This window comes from Crinia signifera, unplaced genomic scaffold, assembly GCF_055691185.1.
Source record: "Crinia signifera unplaced genomic scaffold, ASM5569118v1 HAP2_SCAFFOLD_132, whole genome shotgun sequence".
NCBI lineage: Eukaryota > Metazoa > Chordata > Amphibia > Anura > Myobatrachidae > Crinia > Crinia signifera.
The window spans coordinates 153357-170900 of NW_028142025.1; the positions used below are offsets into that span (position 1 = coordinate 153357).

At 47.9% G+C, this 17544-nt stretch overlaps 1 protein-coding gene across 2 annotated transcripts in view; it reads right to left on the reverse strand.

Annotated features, from left to right (window-relative positions):
* The window catches only part of LOC146053259 (uncharacterized), a 185275-nt gene that overhangs the window by 34297 nt on the left and 133434 nt on the right, over window positions 1–17544 (reverse strand). For both annotated transcript variants that reach the window (XM_083167962.1, XM_083167963.1), the window contains one exon: window positions 11436–11816. In XM_083167962.1, coding sequence (XP_083024088.1) covers window positions 11436–11816 — 381 coding nt within the window. The remainder of the gene's footprint in view (window positions 1–11435; window positions 11817–17544) is intronic.

The following is a 17544-nucleotide window of genomic DNA, read 5'->3' on the forward strand; positions in this document are numbered from 1 at the left end:
CATTACATACTATATAACACACCGTAATGCCCATTACATACTATATAACACACCGTAATGCCCATTACATACTATATAACACACCGTAATGCCCATTACATACTATATAACACACCGTAATGCCCATGACATACTATATAACACACCGTAATGCCAATTACATACTATATAACACACCGTAATGCATATTACATACTATATAACACACCGTAATGCCCATTACATACTATATAACACTCCGCAATGCCCATTACATACTATATAACACACCGCAATGCCCATTACATACTATATAACACACCGTAATGCCCATTACATACTATATAACACACCGTAATGCCCATTACATACTATATAACACACCGTAGTGTCCACTACATACTATATAACACACCGTAGTGTCCACTACATACTATATAACACACCGTAGTGTCCACTACATACTATATAACACACCATAATGCCCATTACATACCATATAACACACCGTAATGCCCATTACATACTATATAACACACCGTAATGCCCATTACATACCATATAACACACCGTAATGCCCATTACATACTATATAACACACCGTAATGCCCATTACATACCATATAACACACCGTAATGCCCATTACATACTATATAACACACCGTAATGCTCATTACATACTATATAACACACCGAAATGCCCATTACATACTATATAAAACACCGTAATGCCCATTACATACTATATAACACACCGTAATGCCCATTACATACTATATAACACACCGTAGTGTCCACTACATACTATATAACACACTGTGATGCCCATTACATACTATATAACACACCGTAATGCCCATTACATGCTATATAACACACCGTAATGCCCATTACATACTATATAACACACCGTAATGCCCATTACATACTATATAACACACCGTAATGCCCATTACATACTATATAACACACCGTAATGCCCATTACATACTATATAACACACCGTTATGCCCATTACATACTATATAACACACCGTAATGCCCATTACATACTATATAACACACCGTAATGCCCATTACATACTATATAACACACTGTAATGCCTATTATATACTATATAACACACCGTAATGCCCATTACATACTATACAACACACCGTAATGCCCATTACATACTATATAACACACCGTAATACCCATTACATACTATACAACACACCGTAATGCCCATTACATACTATACAACACACCGTAATGCCCATTACATACTATATAACACACAGTAATGCTCATTACATACTATATAACACACCACAATGCCCATTACATACTATATAACACACCGTAATGCCCATGACATACTATATAACACACCGTAATGCCCATGACATACTATATAACACACCGTAATGCCCATGACATACTATATAACACACCGTAATGCCCATTACATACTATGTAACACACCATAATGCCCATTACATACTATATAACACACCGTAATGCCCATGACATACTATATAACACACCGTAATGCCCATGACTTACTATATAACACACAGTAATGCCCATTACATACTATATAACACACCGTAATGCCCATGACATACTATATAACACACCGAAATGCCCATTACATACTATATAACACACCGTAATGCCCATCACATACTATATAACACACCGTAATGCCCATTACATACTATATAACACACCGTAATGCCCATTACATACTATATAACACACCGTAATGCCCATGACATACTATATAACACACCGTAATGCCCATTACATACTATATAACACACCGTAATGCCCATTACATACTATATAACACACCGTTGTGTCCACTACATACTATATAACACACCGCAATGCCCATGATATACTATATAACACACCATAATGCCCATCACATACTATATAACACACCGCAATGCCCATGACATACTATATAACACACCGTAATGCCCATGACATACTATATAACACACAGTAATGCCCATTACATACTATATAACACACAGTAATGCCCGTCACATACTATATAACACACAGTAATGCCCGTCACATACTATATAACACACCGTAATGCCCGTTACATACTATATAACACACCGTAGTGTCCACGTTATACTATATAACACACCGTAATGCCCATTACATACTATATAACACACCCTAATGCCCATTACATACTATATAACACACCGTAATGCCCATTACATACTATATAACACACCGTAATGCCCATTACATACTATATAACACACTGTAATGCCCATTACATACTATATAACACACCGTAATGCCCATTACATACTATATAACACACCGTAATGCCCATTACATACTATATAACACACCGTAATGCCCATTACATACTATATAACACACTGTAATGCCCATTACATACTATATAACACACCGTAATGCCCATTACATACTATATAACACACCATAATGCCCATTACATACTATACAACACACCGTAATACCCATTAAATACTATATAACACACCGTAATGCCCATTACATACTATATAACACACTGTAATGCCCATTACATACTATATAACACACTGTAATGCCCATTACATACTATATAACACACCGTGATGCCCATTGCATACTATATAACACACCGCAATGCCCATTACATACTATATGTGACGAAACCAGGCCACGCCCCTTTCCGTCATATGTTGTTCTCCCGCCTCTTTCTGCGCTTCAGCAAAGAGAATTGCGAAATGCCGGCGATAACCGGATATTATCACTGACTGTATTCATATCTGAGCTGTGTTCCCCAGACTGCTGTATACAGGGGACATGACAGGGCTGTATGTCGGACAATAATAGGATGTTATACTGAATAATCCAAATAGGTTATTCCATTAGGCTGAGTATGTGTGCTACTGGAGGGAAATATTCCCTCATGTTATGTAAATGACTGTAATATGTTCCCAAAGCTTTGTATACTGTATCCCATACTGTTACATATGCATATGAAGGCAAGAAGATAGTTTTCTGGGCACAGGAGAAACTGGTAGGGAGGATCAGCGTTGCCCGTGGTTACGTCACTGCCTCCAGGTCCTGTTCTTAGTAAACTGCGATGGTATTATGAATAAGGGATTTGTGACTATGAAGTTAATTATGGCAGTCTTCCCAAAGGCATATTACTTAAATATTGTAACTGTATATGTGGAGACAAATGGTCTGGCTAGAATGGACCAAATGATTAGATTGGAATGTGTTTATTTTGTGTAGTCTTAGGTTCAGGGATCAAAGGGCCTCTTTATAGGCTGTTTAGTAACAGAGACAACAGGTAGTGGCAGAGACATACACTTCCCCCCCAAATAACAAGAAGCTCAAGGATGGATAACACCAGGGTCAGTCTCCAGAGAAGAGATCTGTTTACATGAAGGTGTGAAATCCCTCACATACACAAGCTTCAAAGCCAGATGAACGGAGTGAGTTAATCAGCCCCTGGACAGGTAATAGGAGACCCTGTTACATTCATACAACTGCACCCAGCATAGGAAGGGTTAAGAATTCCTGAGGGAGGGGGAGAGGGGTGCCTTTGGGATGTAAGTTGGTGTTTGCAGGGAGAGAGGGGAGAGTTGTGAATGAGAGCCAGCGCTGGGAGTCGTGGACTGGCGTGTCCTGCCCATCTGAGCTTAATCTGAAGGTAACGTGGTAAGGTTCTGATAACGTGACTAATACTGATGGCCTTTCTGTATATAATGTATATAGACTGTAATTGCTGATTTTACCTGTATAACCCGTGTGTAAAATAAAGGTAATACTTTTGTACCTTTGCTATTGTGTATTCCTGTGCGATCTTTGGAACTCGGAGTGACCCCGGGGCTCTGCGTGAGGCATAAGTCGCGCTGCGCTGCTGCATGATCCCGGGATCCTCACACTATATAACACCTTAATGCCCATTACATACTATATAACACCGTAATGCCCATTACATACTATATAACACACCGTAATGCCCATGACATACTATATAACACACCGCAATGCCCATTACATAATATATAACACACCGTAATGTCCATTACATACTATATAACACAACATAATGCCCATTACATACTATATAACACACAGTAATGCCCATGACATACTATATAACACACCGTAATGCCCATTACATACTATATAACACCTTAATGCCCATTACATACTATATAACACACACAACAGGATAGATGAACTCCATCAGCCCTAGTCAGGAATGTAATAGATGGCATTTGAAGCTGCATTAACCTATTCCCTCCTGCTGGCACACTGGTGCCAGGCTATGCGGAGCATATTCATTCATTACTATGGCTACTGGCAGCCTAGAGCAATGACAGCACATTAACCCTTCTGTCTACTTGGGAGTCAACACTGTGCCTTAGCTGCAAAAGGTACACAATGCATACTGTATGTACCCAGAGATTTCACTGATGGGCACAAACCAATGGGCAAACCCCACTACATTGTGCAGCATATAACAGAGGATGCACCAGTCAGTGATCACTACACCAGCGAGCTGTCAGGCTGCAGATGACACTTAACCCCTTTACTACCACAGCGGCGGCGCTGCTTCTCTATAGCAATGATACCTCTATCCCCACTCCAGCAGCTACTCACCGGCACCGTCCTCCTCCCAGGGGCGTAAGTTCAGAACCTGTAGCTGTCGCCCCCTCCTGCAGCACATTGGGGTCGGGACGGCGAGAGGAAGACCCAGGGCATGTCCCCTCCCCCTCCTGAGCCATCGCAGCGGCAGCCTCTATCGGCGCACCCCCTCACTGCTGTGTCCTGGAGACATGAACGGGGCTACTGTTTAAAATTCACATCTCCCGCTGGACCGCGCTAGCCAATAGGCGCTCGCGGTCCAGCAGCCACCAGTTGATTGGCTGCTGGACCGCAAGCGCCTATTGGCTAGCGGTTAGAGATGGGCAGTACTATTCATTGGAATGAGTTCAGCCGCACGGCTCAGCTCAGTAAAGTGTGTTGAGACAGTGACTCGGCTCTCGAGTCACGACTCCTATGGAATTACAGGCACACGGAGACAGTGCAGGGCTCACAGCACACTCAGGGACTGGCAGAGTCTCTGTCCCTCAGTGTGTGCTGTGTGCCGTCAGACAGGAAGATAGTCAGTGGCTGGGCTCATGAGTAGTGTGTGGAATTACAGGCACAGGGAGACAGTGCACGGCTCACAGCACACTCAGGGACTTGCAGAGGCTCAGTCACTCAGTGTGCAGGGAACACAGGAAGTAAGACAGTGGCTTGGCTCACAACTCTTAGTGAGTTGCAGAGGCTCAGTGTGCTGGCAGACATGACAGGGTATTGTCTAATCGCTGTGACCCATACCTCCTTGACCCTGTTTACACAAAAATGACACAAACGCCTCTTGTTGGATAAAATTGGCCACAGCGGCCATCTTTATTAAAACAATACAAGTTTAACAATAACCAAAACATTCCCAACGGAGGTGGTCCCCGAGGCCCCAATAACCTATCCACACATTCAAGCACTTCCAGGAGTTCTTACCCCCAGCCGATAGCGATTGGCTCGGGGGCACAATTGTCAACCCCCAGTGCCCATTACTTAACCTCACCCAGGGGAGTCCAGCCCCCTCATGGGGCCCTCCCCGCCACATAATTAAGCCTCAATGCCACTAACCTCGAGGACCCCCCTCCGCCACCAAGCACGTGGTTAATCCCTTAACCCCGTGCGCCCCCCCCCACATCCGGACCGCTGTTTCAACACCCTCTTGTAATCCCAAAGACCAAATATCTATCCCTACAGCATTCAGATGCACCATCCCCTCTCCAAAATGCCCCGGCACCGGATTCAAGCTCCCTGTGCCTCACCACCACTGCCCCATTTCTAGCCATAAAACGGCCAACCGCCCTGTTGACCTTAATCCTTGCCTTATTGATCTTGTCCGCCGACCTTGCATCCCTCCAAAATTGACACGGCACAATGTCCGACCATACCGTGATCACCTCAGGAAACATAGCCCACAAACGCAGGAGATCAAACTTGATATCCCGTATCAGTTCCCTAAATGGTCTGCCCCCAAGGTCATTTCCCCCAACGTGTAAAACCAATACATCAGGTGCCCTGTCGAGCTGAACAAAGCGGTGAAATTCCCGCAATACTCCACTCCATACCATACCGCGCTTCCCCAGCCAGCGGACCAACGCCTCCTCTCTAGCCAAACCCAACTGGCGGCCATTCGGTCTCGCATCAGCCCGTAACGCTCCCCAAAAGACATATGAATGTCCTAAAATCCAAATCAGGCACGGAGGCTGCCCTAAAACAGAAAAAACACGCAGTCAAAATTAACAATCCCCTAAACGAACATACGAACGAAAACGAGACGATTCCCAACGCCCAATACGCTTGATCAACTCGTCACCAAACCCCATCCTAGCAGCCTCAGTTGCGGCCCCAATCCGGAAAGAATGACCAGCATATTCATCCCCCTTGAGGCCCAACGTCCGCAGCACTGCCCTGAACACGCTTATGAACTGAAATCGCGACAGAAAAGACCCATTTGCATGCAACAACAAAGGATCCCTTCCCCTGCCAACTCTGATCTCCTTAAACTCCCTTAAACGTGTCACTGGGCACATATCTGACCCTGGTACAGAGAAGAGGACCACCCGCTTCCCCTTCCCCACCTGATCCGTCTTTGATTTCCTAACCAACAGCTCCAACCTATCCGAGTATAAATCCACATCCTCCTCTAACAAGCCCCCCGGCCTGGACACGCTTGGACTCACAAGTTCCCCTATTCGCAGTGCCCCGAAAAACGCAAGAGAAAAGGCTACCCCGAACAACTTCCCCTCAAAATTGGAACTACAAACCTCCCCTAACTTCTTTCCCATATTCTGCAACAACTGAAAAGAAACCGGCCTTCTCTTATCCTGGACCACATGACCTCTCCTCCACCCTTTCAGTGCTTGCGAAATCAGAAAATTCTTCGTGACATCAGACCTACCACATGAACGAAACCCAAAAGCCAAACCCGACATGCACCGGGTGATTTTTGCAACTGACCAACCAACCTCCTTACAGTGTCCAATATATAACAGGACGGCCAACTCATCATCATCTTCTGGCAAACCTACTACCTCACGCCATTCCAACCAATCCCGCCAGTCCTGATTATACGCCGACCATGTGTTCTGGGCCAGAGATGCCCTAATGAGCTGGTCAACTACCCGTCCAGCAGATCCCAAAGCCGACTCGGGCACACGGTCCCCTCCCTGTCTGCCTCCGGCGCCAAATCCCGAAAACGCTCCCACTGTGAACGAGACAAAGAATCCGCAACACCGTTAGATACCCCAGGGACATGCCTTGCCACCACCCACAAATTCAACGCTAGACATTCCAACACTAACTGCTGTAACAGAGTGACAACCGGCGGGGAAGATGCCGACAATTGATTGATGGCCATGACGACCCCTAAGTTATCACAATGAAAACATACCTTCCTGTTGCGGAACAACTCCCCCCAAATCACCACTGCAACTAGAATAGGAAACAATTCCAACAGTGCCAGGTTTTTTACTATGCCTCTCTGCACCCAAGACTCCGGCCACCGGCCCGCGCACCAATGTCCTTGGCAATATGCCCCAAACCCGACACTCCCGGCCGCGTCCGTGAAGAGGTCTAGCTCTGTAGCCACACACGCGTCCGACATCCACAACGCTCTCCCGTTAAAACCCTCCAAAAATGCTGCCCAGACTCGCAAATCCCCTTTTAATTCACTACCTAGTCTGACGAAATGATGAGGAAGAACCACCCCCGCAGTTGCTGCTGCCAGCCTCCTGCTGAATATGCGGCCCATAGGCATAATGCGACACGCAAAATTTAATTTACCTAGCAAGGACTGCAAATCCCGCAATCTAATTTTCTTCAACAGCAGAGCCCTCCCCACCTCAGCCTTCAGCCCCATCAATTTATCCTCGGGCAAACGGCACTCCATCCTTTCAGTGTCAATGACAATACCCAAAAAACTGATCATTGTAGCAGGGCCCTCTGTTTTACCAGGCGCCAGCGGGACCCCAAAGTCCGCCGCTACCCTTTCAACCGTCCTTAACAACAGGTCACAGACCCCTGACCCCCCCGGACCAATACATAAAAAATCATCCAGGTAATGAATAACTGAACTGCACCCGGAAACATCCTTCACCACCCACTCCAAAAAGGAACTAAAAGCCTCAAAGTAAGCGCATGACAAGGAGCAACCCATCGGTAAACAACGATCAACAAAAAACTCCCCGTTCCAACAACAACCTAACAAACGCAAACTGGTTGGGTGAACCGGCAGCAAACGAAAAGCAGATTCAATATCAGTTTTTGCCAACCGGGCCCCTTTCCCAAACCGCTTCACCCACTGCACAGCCGCGTCAAAAGATGTATAGACCACCGAACAAATGTCAGGGTCAATGCCATCATTGACCGACGCCCCTTTCGGGAAAGACAAATGGTGTATAAGGCGAAACTTGTTCGCCTCCTTTTTAGGTACCACCCCCAACGGTGACACTATCAAATCCGGCAATGGTGGCAACCCAAAAGGCCCCGCCATCCGACCCAACTGCACCTCCTTAAACAGTTTGTCCTGGACCACCTCAGGGTGATCCCTCGCGGACTTCAAATTCCTCTTAAAACCCCCCGAAACCCGCACCTCGGAAGGTATCTTGAAACCCTCCCTAAAACCCTCTTCTAACAACACGGCTGCCCGTTGATCAGGGTATCTACGCAGATACCCCAGCATCCTTTCCAGCCGCACCGGCGTCTCCCCCTTTCGAAGTACCATCCCTTGACTTCCCCCTGAAGCATTTATTTGCACCATGGGTACCCCCACACGAGGAACATTCATGCTTAAATTTACATTTTGCCCCAAACCGGCATGACCTGTCGTTAAAGGCAAAACAGAGTCCCTTCTGCATGGCCGTGCCATTTGTGGCCTCCCTCGGCCCCCCCCCATCCCCACGAAAGGGCTGCCCCGTTTTGACGGGCGCCGTAACCTTTAACCACAAAGCAATGTCTTTATGGTCCCATCGCACCTCTGCCTATACTGCTCATCGTACCGCAGCCAGGCCAGGCCCCCATAAACCCGGTATGCCTCCCCTATCGCATCCATGTAACAAAATAAGGCTGAGCAATTTTCAGGAGCCTTTTCCCCAATCACACTAGCCAAAATAGCAAATGCTTGTAACCAGTTCGTGAACGACCGCGGTATCAGCCGATACCTCCGCCGTTCCTCCTCCTCCTTCTTCTCCTCCTTACGGGGCCTATCCAAATTAAAACACTCTAAAGGAAGCAATGAAAATATATCCACATACTCCCCTTTCCAAATCCTCTCCCTCACTTCCTGCTTCAAGTGAGCCCCTAAAGGACCCTCAAAACAGACATACACCTCCCCTTTTGCAGTGTCACTGAGCCTCCCTACCTCCTCTTGTGTCTCCCCAATGCTCCCTTGAGCCACCACACTGCTGCTACCTGGCCCACTACCGGCCACCGGCACCCCACTGCTAACTGGCACACTACTGCTAACTGATACACTACTGGCCACCGGCACCCCACTGCTAACTGGCATACTACTGCTAACTGGCGTGCCCTCATTCTGCGGAACCCACGCCGCCGCCGGGGACGGCCCCGCCCCCTGCCGCAAACCAGCCAACCAATCTGCAAAACCACTCAATAAATCAGTAAGACCTCTGCTCATTTCCCCCTGGAGGGCTGACACCCCCCCCCCCCCCTGACTCTGCGCTAAGGTATTAACAGACAAAAAGACAGACTCACAAGGCTGCCTGGGGGCTGTGTACCCAGCAGCCGCAGGTCCAGCGTCCTGACGAGCCACGGCATCATTGGAAGGACCAGGTACCTCACCATCCCCCGCTGTGATTGTCATCCCGCGTCCCCTGGCATCACGACCGTCAGGGACAGCGCCAGCCGGCGTGTCATCGTTGGAGGCGGAGCCCGCTGAGCGCTGCTCGTTCCGGGCACCAGTCCTGCCCCCCTCTGCTTGCTCCTCCGCTCCCCTGGCACAGTCCACTGCGCGCCGGGCAGCAGCATGCGTCGCATGCCCCACCGCTCCAGGTCCCGCAACTCGCACCGCCGGATCTTCTTGCACTGGGGGGGGATTCCCCCCGCGCGGAGAGTTCCGCCTCCTGGCCGGATTCCTCCCAGACCGGGTCCTGCGGGCGGAAGGTGCCCGTCCCGCAGCCCGACCTGGAAGGTCCCTGACGGGGCTCCGTGAACGGCGCTGAACCCTGGGGGACACCGATGGGCTAAAGCGCTCCGGAGGCCGGGACCTCCGAGGCCGTGCGCCCGCTGGAGCAGCCTCTGGCGCTGCTGCTCCCAGTCCCCCTAGCAGACCGGCCATCTGCTGCTGCAGCCATTCCGCACCTCTAGTGCCCGCTGCTTCCCTAAGCGCAGCCAGCACAGCGGATACCTCTAAATCAGCAGCGCCTGGGGAAGCCATGGGAGCTGCAAGCTGCTGTACAAAACTCCCAGTGTCCCCTTTTCCCGCCTGAACCCCGCTTATAAACCCTTCCAACACCCTATTAAGCCCCTCCCACTATGACCCTTTCCTTTGAACACCCCTTCTATAACTTCCCCACTAAACTGCTCCCTACAAACCCTGTCAGGGAAGGCCTACCTCTAGGCTTTGCCTCAAGTCCGGCCCCTACAGGAAGTAAGACAGTGGCTGGGATCACAACTCATTTGGAATTGCAGCAGGCACAGAGAGACAGTGCAAGGCTCACAACACATTAGGGAGCTGCAGAGGCTCAGTCCCTTGCTGCTGCTTAGTAACCGAACCAGCTTTAATAATGATTGTGCAGTTCATCTGGCAGAGGCAGGCAGCTGCTTATGCAATGACTGTTAATAATATAATTACCAACATAGATTCAGTGTGCTGCTGCTGCTGTCCCGACTCAGCCAACAGTGAGTATCTCGAATCATGCAGTCAGCTGAATGTTTCGAGACACTGAGTCGAGACAATGATTCACTAGCCATCTCTACTAGCGGTCCAGCGGGAGACGTGAATTTTAAATAGCACCACGTCTCCCGGACATAGCGGGGAGCCGGGTCTTGGCGGGGGAACGGGTGCTGGTGGGGGAGACGGAGCGGGCGAGCTGGCGGTGCCGGTGCGGCTCCGGCGCCACAATAGCTTCACACGCCTGGAGCTTGTGCTCCACCGGCACCACCCTCGCTATGCCTCTGGTAACAACCCCCCCCCCCCCCCCCGCATAGTAACAACCTTCCCCTATAACCCCATCAAATTATAATGAATAAAGCAATGTAAGGTGTTACCTGTAGCACTGTCCTGCAGGGAGTATACAGGATATACATGCAGCAGTATAGGTGTAATACACTGAGCTTCTGTACCACCCCAATGTGTTACTAGCACCTGTCAGGTAACGCACTCACCTATATCTAGGGGTCCTGTGCTCTTCTCCAGCTCCTGCTCAAGGCTGGGATGTTCCACTCTGCAGATGTATTCTGACCCTTGGTCTGATCTGATTGATGCGGTAAATGTCAGACAGCATTCAACAGTAACAGTCTGATCTCTCTCCCCCTTCTTATTAGTTGTAACCGTGTACTTAGTAAATAATGATGTGATTTTATCTTTCATTCCTGTCAGTCCTGTCAGTGCTGTCAGTTGCGTTATGTTCCCATCCTTCTTCTGGAACCAGGTCACAGTCAGATAATCGGGGAAATAGCCGGAGATGTCACAGGTCAGTGACACTTTCTTATTATCTTCCAGCCTGGGAATAGTTATGTTTCCAACCTGTGGGCGCCACCGCTCATCTGCAAATACAGAATAATTATATAGCTGAGTATTGTTACACAGATTGCATCTTATACCTACAGATGAGGCCTTTCTTACTCCTGCCTCTTTTGGCACGCTGTGTCCCATACATCTTGGCTGCGCCCAGTGTCAATAAAACAAATGGCAACAGATTTACATTGCTAGCGTACATACAGATGGAGCCATGACTGTTTGGTGATTCAGTGTGACCCGCCTTGGCCTGGCAGGGACGCGTGAGCATCTCACACACTCGTCCATTGCCACTAATGGGCTCAGCACAGTATGGACGAATCTCCCCTTAATGCAGCCAATAAATTACATGCCCGGATCCAAATATTATTGCTTAGAATCCTCCTTTTAGCAGATGATAACAATATATGTAATAAGTAATATACACCTAATGGCCCCTACACACGGACACATGGGGGTAATTTCAGGGCATTTTCTAAGCACTCTGACTAGATCACTAACATCACTCCTTGTGTAGGGGGCATAGCGATAACAATGCATGGCCCCCCGCGTCGATATCGCCCCAGCAATTTATATCCAGCATGCTGGATAAATATAGGCACATCACCGGTCAGGGCAGTGTTCTCACCAGAGAACACTGTCCCTGACAGACCGCTCAGTACATATCGCTGGCACATCACTGTGCAGCACTGTGTGCTGAGAGATCTTGCTGAGCAATCTAAATTGTTCAGATTGCTCAGCAAAATCTCCCCGTGTGTAGGCATAACATCCGATAATAAATAATAATGGTACTTTAAATACTAAACGGCGTTGTTATCCCGCTGTTAGTAATATAGCCCTGGTAGGTAATACACAGATAAGTGGGTAGACCTGTAGTTACTGCTGGGAGGCGATACATCCACAGTCTCTCAATCCTGCACCAGCAATAGGTCCTATAGCACTTAGAGCAAGGATGTATTTTAGCCCGGTGGTTCCCAAACTTTTCTGAATCACGGCGCCCTAGAGTATCAGAATCTTCTTCGCAGCACCCCTAGGCTACATGTTTCTTAAAATAAGTAAATTGTGTTTACATGTCGTCCTAAAGGCCCCCATACACTAGGCCCCCCATACACTAGGCCGATCAGCTGCCGCCCGATCTTTTGTATTGGAGTTTTCTAATCTCCTGCCAGCCACCCACCACCACAGGAGCACCTCTCCTGCCCAGGGCTTTCCCGCTCTTCAGATAGTCATGTGCCACCGTTGGCATATTCGATAAAATACATTGCAGGTGCTAAAAAGTGCTTATGTGTAGTCCATCCGATGCGCACAGGTCCGCACATTTTATCGGATGTCCGCTTCTCGGATCAGAATCAGGTCAAATCTGGCCCACATCGCATAGTGTATGGAGGGCCTTTAGGGTCAGTTATGTTGTGAGGGACAGGATTTAGTTCTGTTTGTCCACATATGTTATGATTGGAGGCCACCAGCACTGGTTATGCCTGTTACATTGATCATAAATAATTTCAACTGATCCTGGACCATAAACCAAGGCAGGGCATCCATCACGGGGGACTGCGGGGACGTCAGTCCCAGGGAGAAAAGGGGCCCAGGACTGGAATTTATAAAGTATAATTTGTCATAAACAAAGTTCCCGGTACTTGTGTATTATCACGGCCCCCACTAAGCAAATAGCTTAGTAGGCTATTCTGCGTAGGAAAATCCCATCACATCGCGTAGCGTGTATAGTACTGTGTGATGCGATGTCCATATTAAGTGCATAAGAATGCTTATACAATGAAATATCCCATTGGATCGCATGGCACCAAATGCGATGCGATATTGTATTGTAAATGCACCCATGTGATGAGATGTGATGGGTGCTTACTATGAGGTCACCTATGGCATTATTTTGCGTCACCCCCAGTATACACGCCACACTGAAGCGTGGCGAGCACAGTGGAACGTGTCCTCTGACCTTTTCATACCCCCACTATCCACGTCGGCGTGGAGTTGATTTTATATAGTGTGGCGAGCGCAGCGAGACACCGAGCCCGAAGCGTGGCGAGCGTAGCGAACCCCGCAAGGGGTCGCGGATTACTTTACTTTTTTGTATTATGCGTGCACTCGCCAGGCTTCGGGCTCGTTGCGCTCGCCACACTATATAAGGTTAACTCCACGCCGACGTGGATAGTGGGGGTATGAAAAGGTCGGAGGACGTGTTCCGCTGTGCTCACCACGCTTCGGGGTGGCGTGAATACTGGGGGTGATACAAAATAATGCCATAGGTGACCTCATAGTAAGCACCCATCACATCTCATCACATGGGTGCATGTACAATACAATATTGCATCGCATTTGGTGCCATGCGATCCAATGCGATATTTCATTGTATAAGCACTCCTGTTAGGCATTTCTGTATCCCTGTATATCACCACTAGGGGCATCAGGCACCTGTGGACTTGTCTCTCTGTCTCCAGACTCTGAGGAATCAGGTGCCTGATGATTGGAGACAATCAGCTCAATTGAACACCTGTGAGCGGCCTATTTAGTCCTCCTCAGACCAGCACTCAGGGCTGGTCATTGTTTTCTATGTTCCTGTTGTGGAAAGGAGTGTTTCCAGCTCGTGTCCTGTACCTCAGCCTCAGCCTCCTTCAGCCATTGCCTCGTGTCTTGTGTTCATGTCCTGTGCCTCAGCCCCCTTCAGCCATTGCCTTGTGCCTCAGCCTCCTTCAGCCATTGCCTTGTGCCTCAGCCTCCTTCAGCCATTGCCTCGTGTCCAGTGTTTCATGTCCTGTGCATCAGCCTCAGCCTCCTACAGCCGTTGCCTGGGGTCTTGTGCCTCGTGTCTTGTGCCTCGTTCTCAGCCAACTGCCGGATCATCTGCATCTGTACCGTTGTTTATTCTGTTCCCCAGTCACCTTGTATTTTTGTTTCATGAGCATTCAAGTTTGTTCCTGTTGTCTTCTGCATTAGTTCCTGTGTTCTTTGTTTGTTTTTTCATTAAACACCCAGCATTCCCCTGCATCGGTTTGTTTGTTCTGTTTTTCCTGGAGCACCAAGGGTTAACCGTAACAACTCCTGTGCACTTAATATGTACATCGCATCGCATTTCATGCTTCTATAAGGTAATGCGATTTCACTACATTAGCGTACGTAACAAAACTGGGCACCGTGATAATACACAAGTACCAAGTTCCCTTTTCGATTGAAGCAGTGTAGAGGTTGTGTAGTGCGGCCAGCGCTGCAGACACAGGAGGTCTCACCAGGCATTCAGGTTGTTTGAGAAAGGAAGGGGGGTCCTGACTATATTGTCAGTCCTGGGCCCCACAATTTCAGATGGCAGACCCACTTGCTTGCACCTCTTGTAATCTGTCTGTCTCCCCTTCCTACTAGATTGCAAGCTCCTCCGAGCAGGGCCCTCTTCCCTCCTGTTGTCAAAGCCCACCTCTCTTCACATGTCACTCACAGCTCTCCTATACTCCAACACTCAGTGACCATCTTCATACTCATCTCCATCATTGGCCTCAAGCCTCTAGTTGTATGTTGATTGGGTCCTCACTACTTACATATAAGCTGTAATGTGTATTGATCTGTGGCGCTCTTTACCTGTACTCTATTTTTGTTATTTATTTAATGTAATACTGTTTTGTCTCCCTGTATTGTTCCTTTGTACGGCGCTGCGAAACACTTGTGCCCTATAAATAAAATTATAATAATAATATTAACCCAGGGCACCCCTGTAAGTGTCCTGGGCGGCGGTGTTTCGGTGCTCTGTAAGCAGCGATTTGTGCTGCTTACCGAGCTAGGCTGAATCAGGCCCTCTGTACATACACACACATAAATCTATATTTAAATTTATACATAAATTTTAATTGATAATGTAGTTTACATTTTTTTTTGTATGTATCCAAAATTTTATAATCTTTTTGCTAATCAAATTATGTTCATAAAATGCAAAAATCCTTTTGAATTTTATAAAAACTTCTATTGAATCCCATTTAAATAATTTACCTTATTTTATATAAAAAAAAACTCAACAATTTGTGGGACATTTTTATTTTAAAAAAATTACCCAGTTCAGTATCAAAGAGATAGTTTTAGTGTATCTTTAAATTGCTTGGAGGAGTAGTCATGTTCTAGATGCATATGCAGAAATACTGCAGTGAGATAATGCAGAGATACTGCAGTGTCCTAAGCCCCGACCTCTCCACCTGTGGCACCCCACTCTAAGGCCCAAACAGACCCCTTCTCCTCTGGCAGGAGCTTAAGGGGTTAATATAAACAGCAGGGTGCTAGGACCCGGCGGGTACCCTCCCAGCTCACCTTAGAGTGAGGAGAGCCTGGCACCCTCCAGATTGGCTGGACCAGCAGTGCCAAAAGAGAGTTCAGGGGTCAGCCAGGGAGACCAGCGTGAGCATGGAGACAGGAATAGAGGGTCTCACGTCCGCGCAGAGGAGGTGTTCAGCGTGGAGAGCAGCAGCATGTGGAGCCGAAGCCGGGACCCACCAGCAGGGTGCCGCACCAGAGATGGGTGGACAGGCAGACGAAGAGCGCGAAGCCCCCATAGCCACTTTACGGTGCCGCCCAGCTGGGAGAGAACCCGCACCCTGCCACTCTGCTTAAGCCTACCTCTGAGGCACCAGCTACTGGGACACTGTTTCTTCCCTGGCTACCCTGTGTCCCTGCCGCCCCAGCCGCTATTGCACCAAAGTATACTTGACGCCCAGGGACATGTCAAACCCCCCCTGGCTGCCCTACATACCAGTCACTCCAGCCAAGGTCACCCACCGGGCGACCACCTGTATTCTAGTTGCCTTAGCAGGTGGCGTCCCACATTACCCTCTTCCCTGTTACCCATCTGCCCTAAGGGTAACCAACGTCAGGGAGGACTGAGATTGCAGAGACCCCAAGAGTCTGAGGAAGGGAAATTTTTGGTCTAAGATGGGTGAAAGGTCACTGGAGGCAAAGGGACCTGACCACTCAACTGGCAAAAACTGAAATGAATTTAATGTACGAACTCGGTACTTTAATACCCAAGGGATTAAATTCTGACTATGAAATTAAATGGTTTTTATAAGGTTTCATTGGGTACTGTAATTTTTGTATTTTTAGTATGATTTTTTAGCGGAATGAAAGTACATTTTTAAGAAAATTGGTTTTGATTATATCTTGCACTGGCACTTTAATTAAATCTGCAGTCTTTATAACTTTTCTTCATATTGTACAGCTGCAGCGGAAAGTATTGAACTGACTGGCCGTGATAATAGGAATTGTATTACATATTGCCATGACAACGCGTCAAAACGACGTACAGCGACTCCACTACTGCGAGTGACACTGTGGGACAGCGATAACACACCTCCAGTCTGGAGGATCATGGGTAATGTAGTCAAATAACTCCTAATATGTCTGAAAGGACGTATAGAAATACCGTGACCGGAAGTGACGTTCCGGGATAGAAATTATGACATTTCCTGTCTAGAGGATTCTGGGTAACGTAGTCCTGCAGGTATACACACCGGGGATCGTTTACCAAAGGATTAACAGCCCTTAAAAGCCACACTGAGGCGGGAAAGGCATATGCCATTTGGACCTTGAAAAAGACTTATGTTAAAGTCGAAACGCGTTGGTATTATGCGAGCGAACGGACAGGCGAATCTGGAGTGACAGTGCCGGAGGGTGGAAGACTACTGGGAGTGATTTGCCCTGGGACAATTGCACTTGCGCATTTAAGAACTGCTGATACCAGTTCTACCCCATCTGGTAATTGTCATCCTT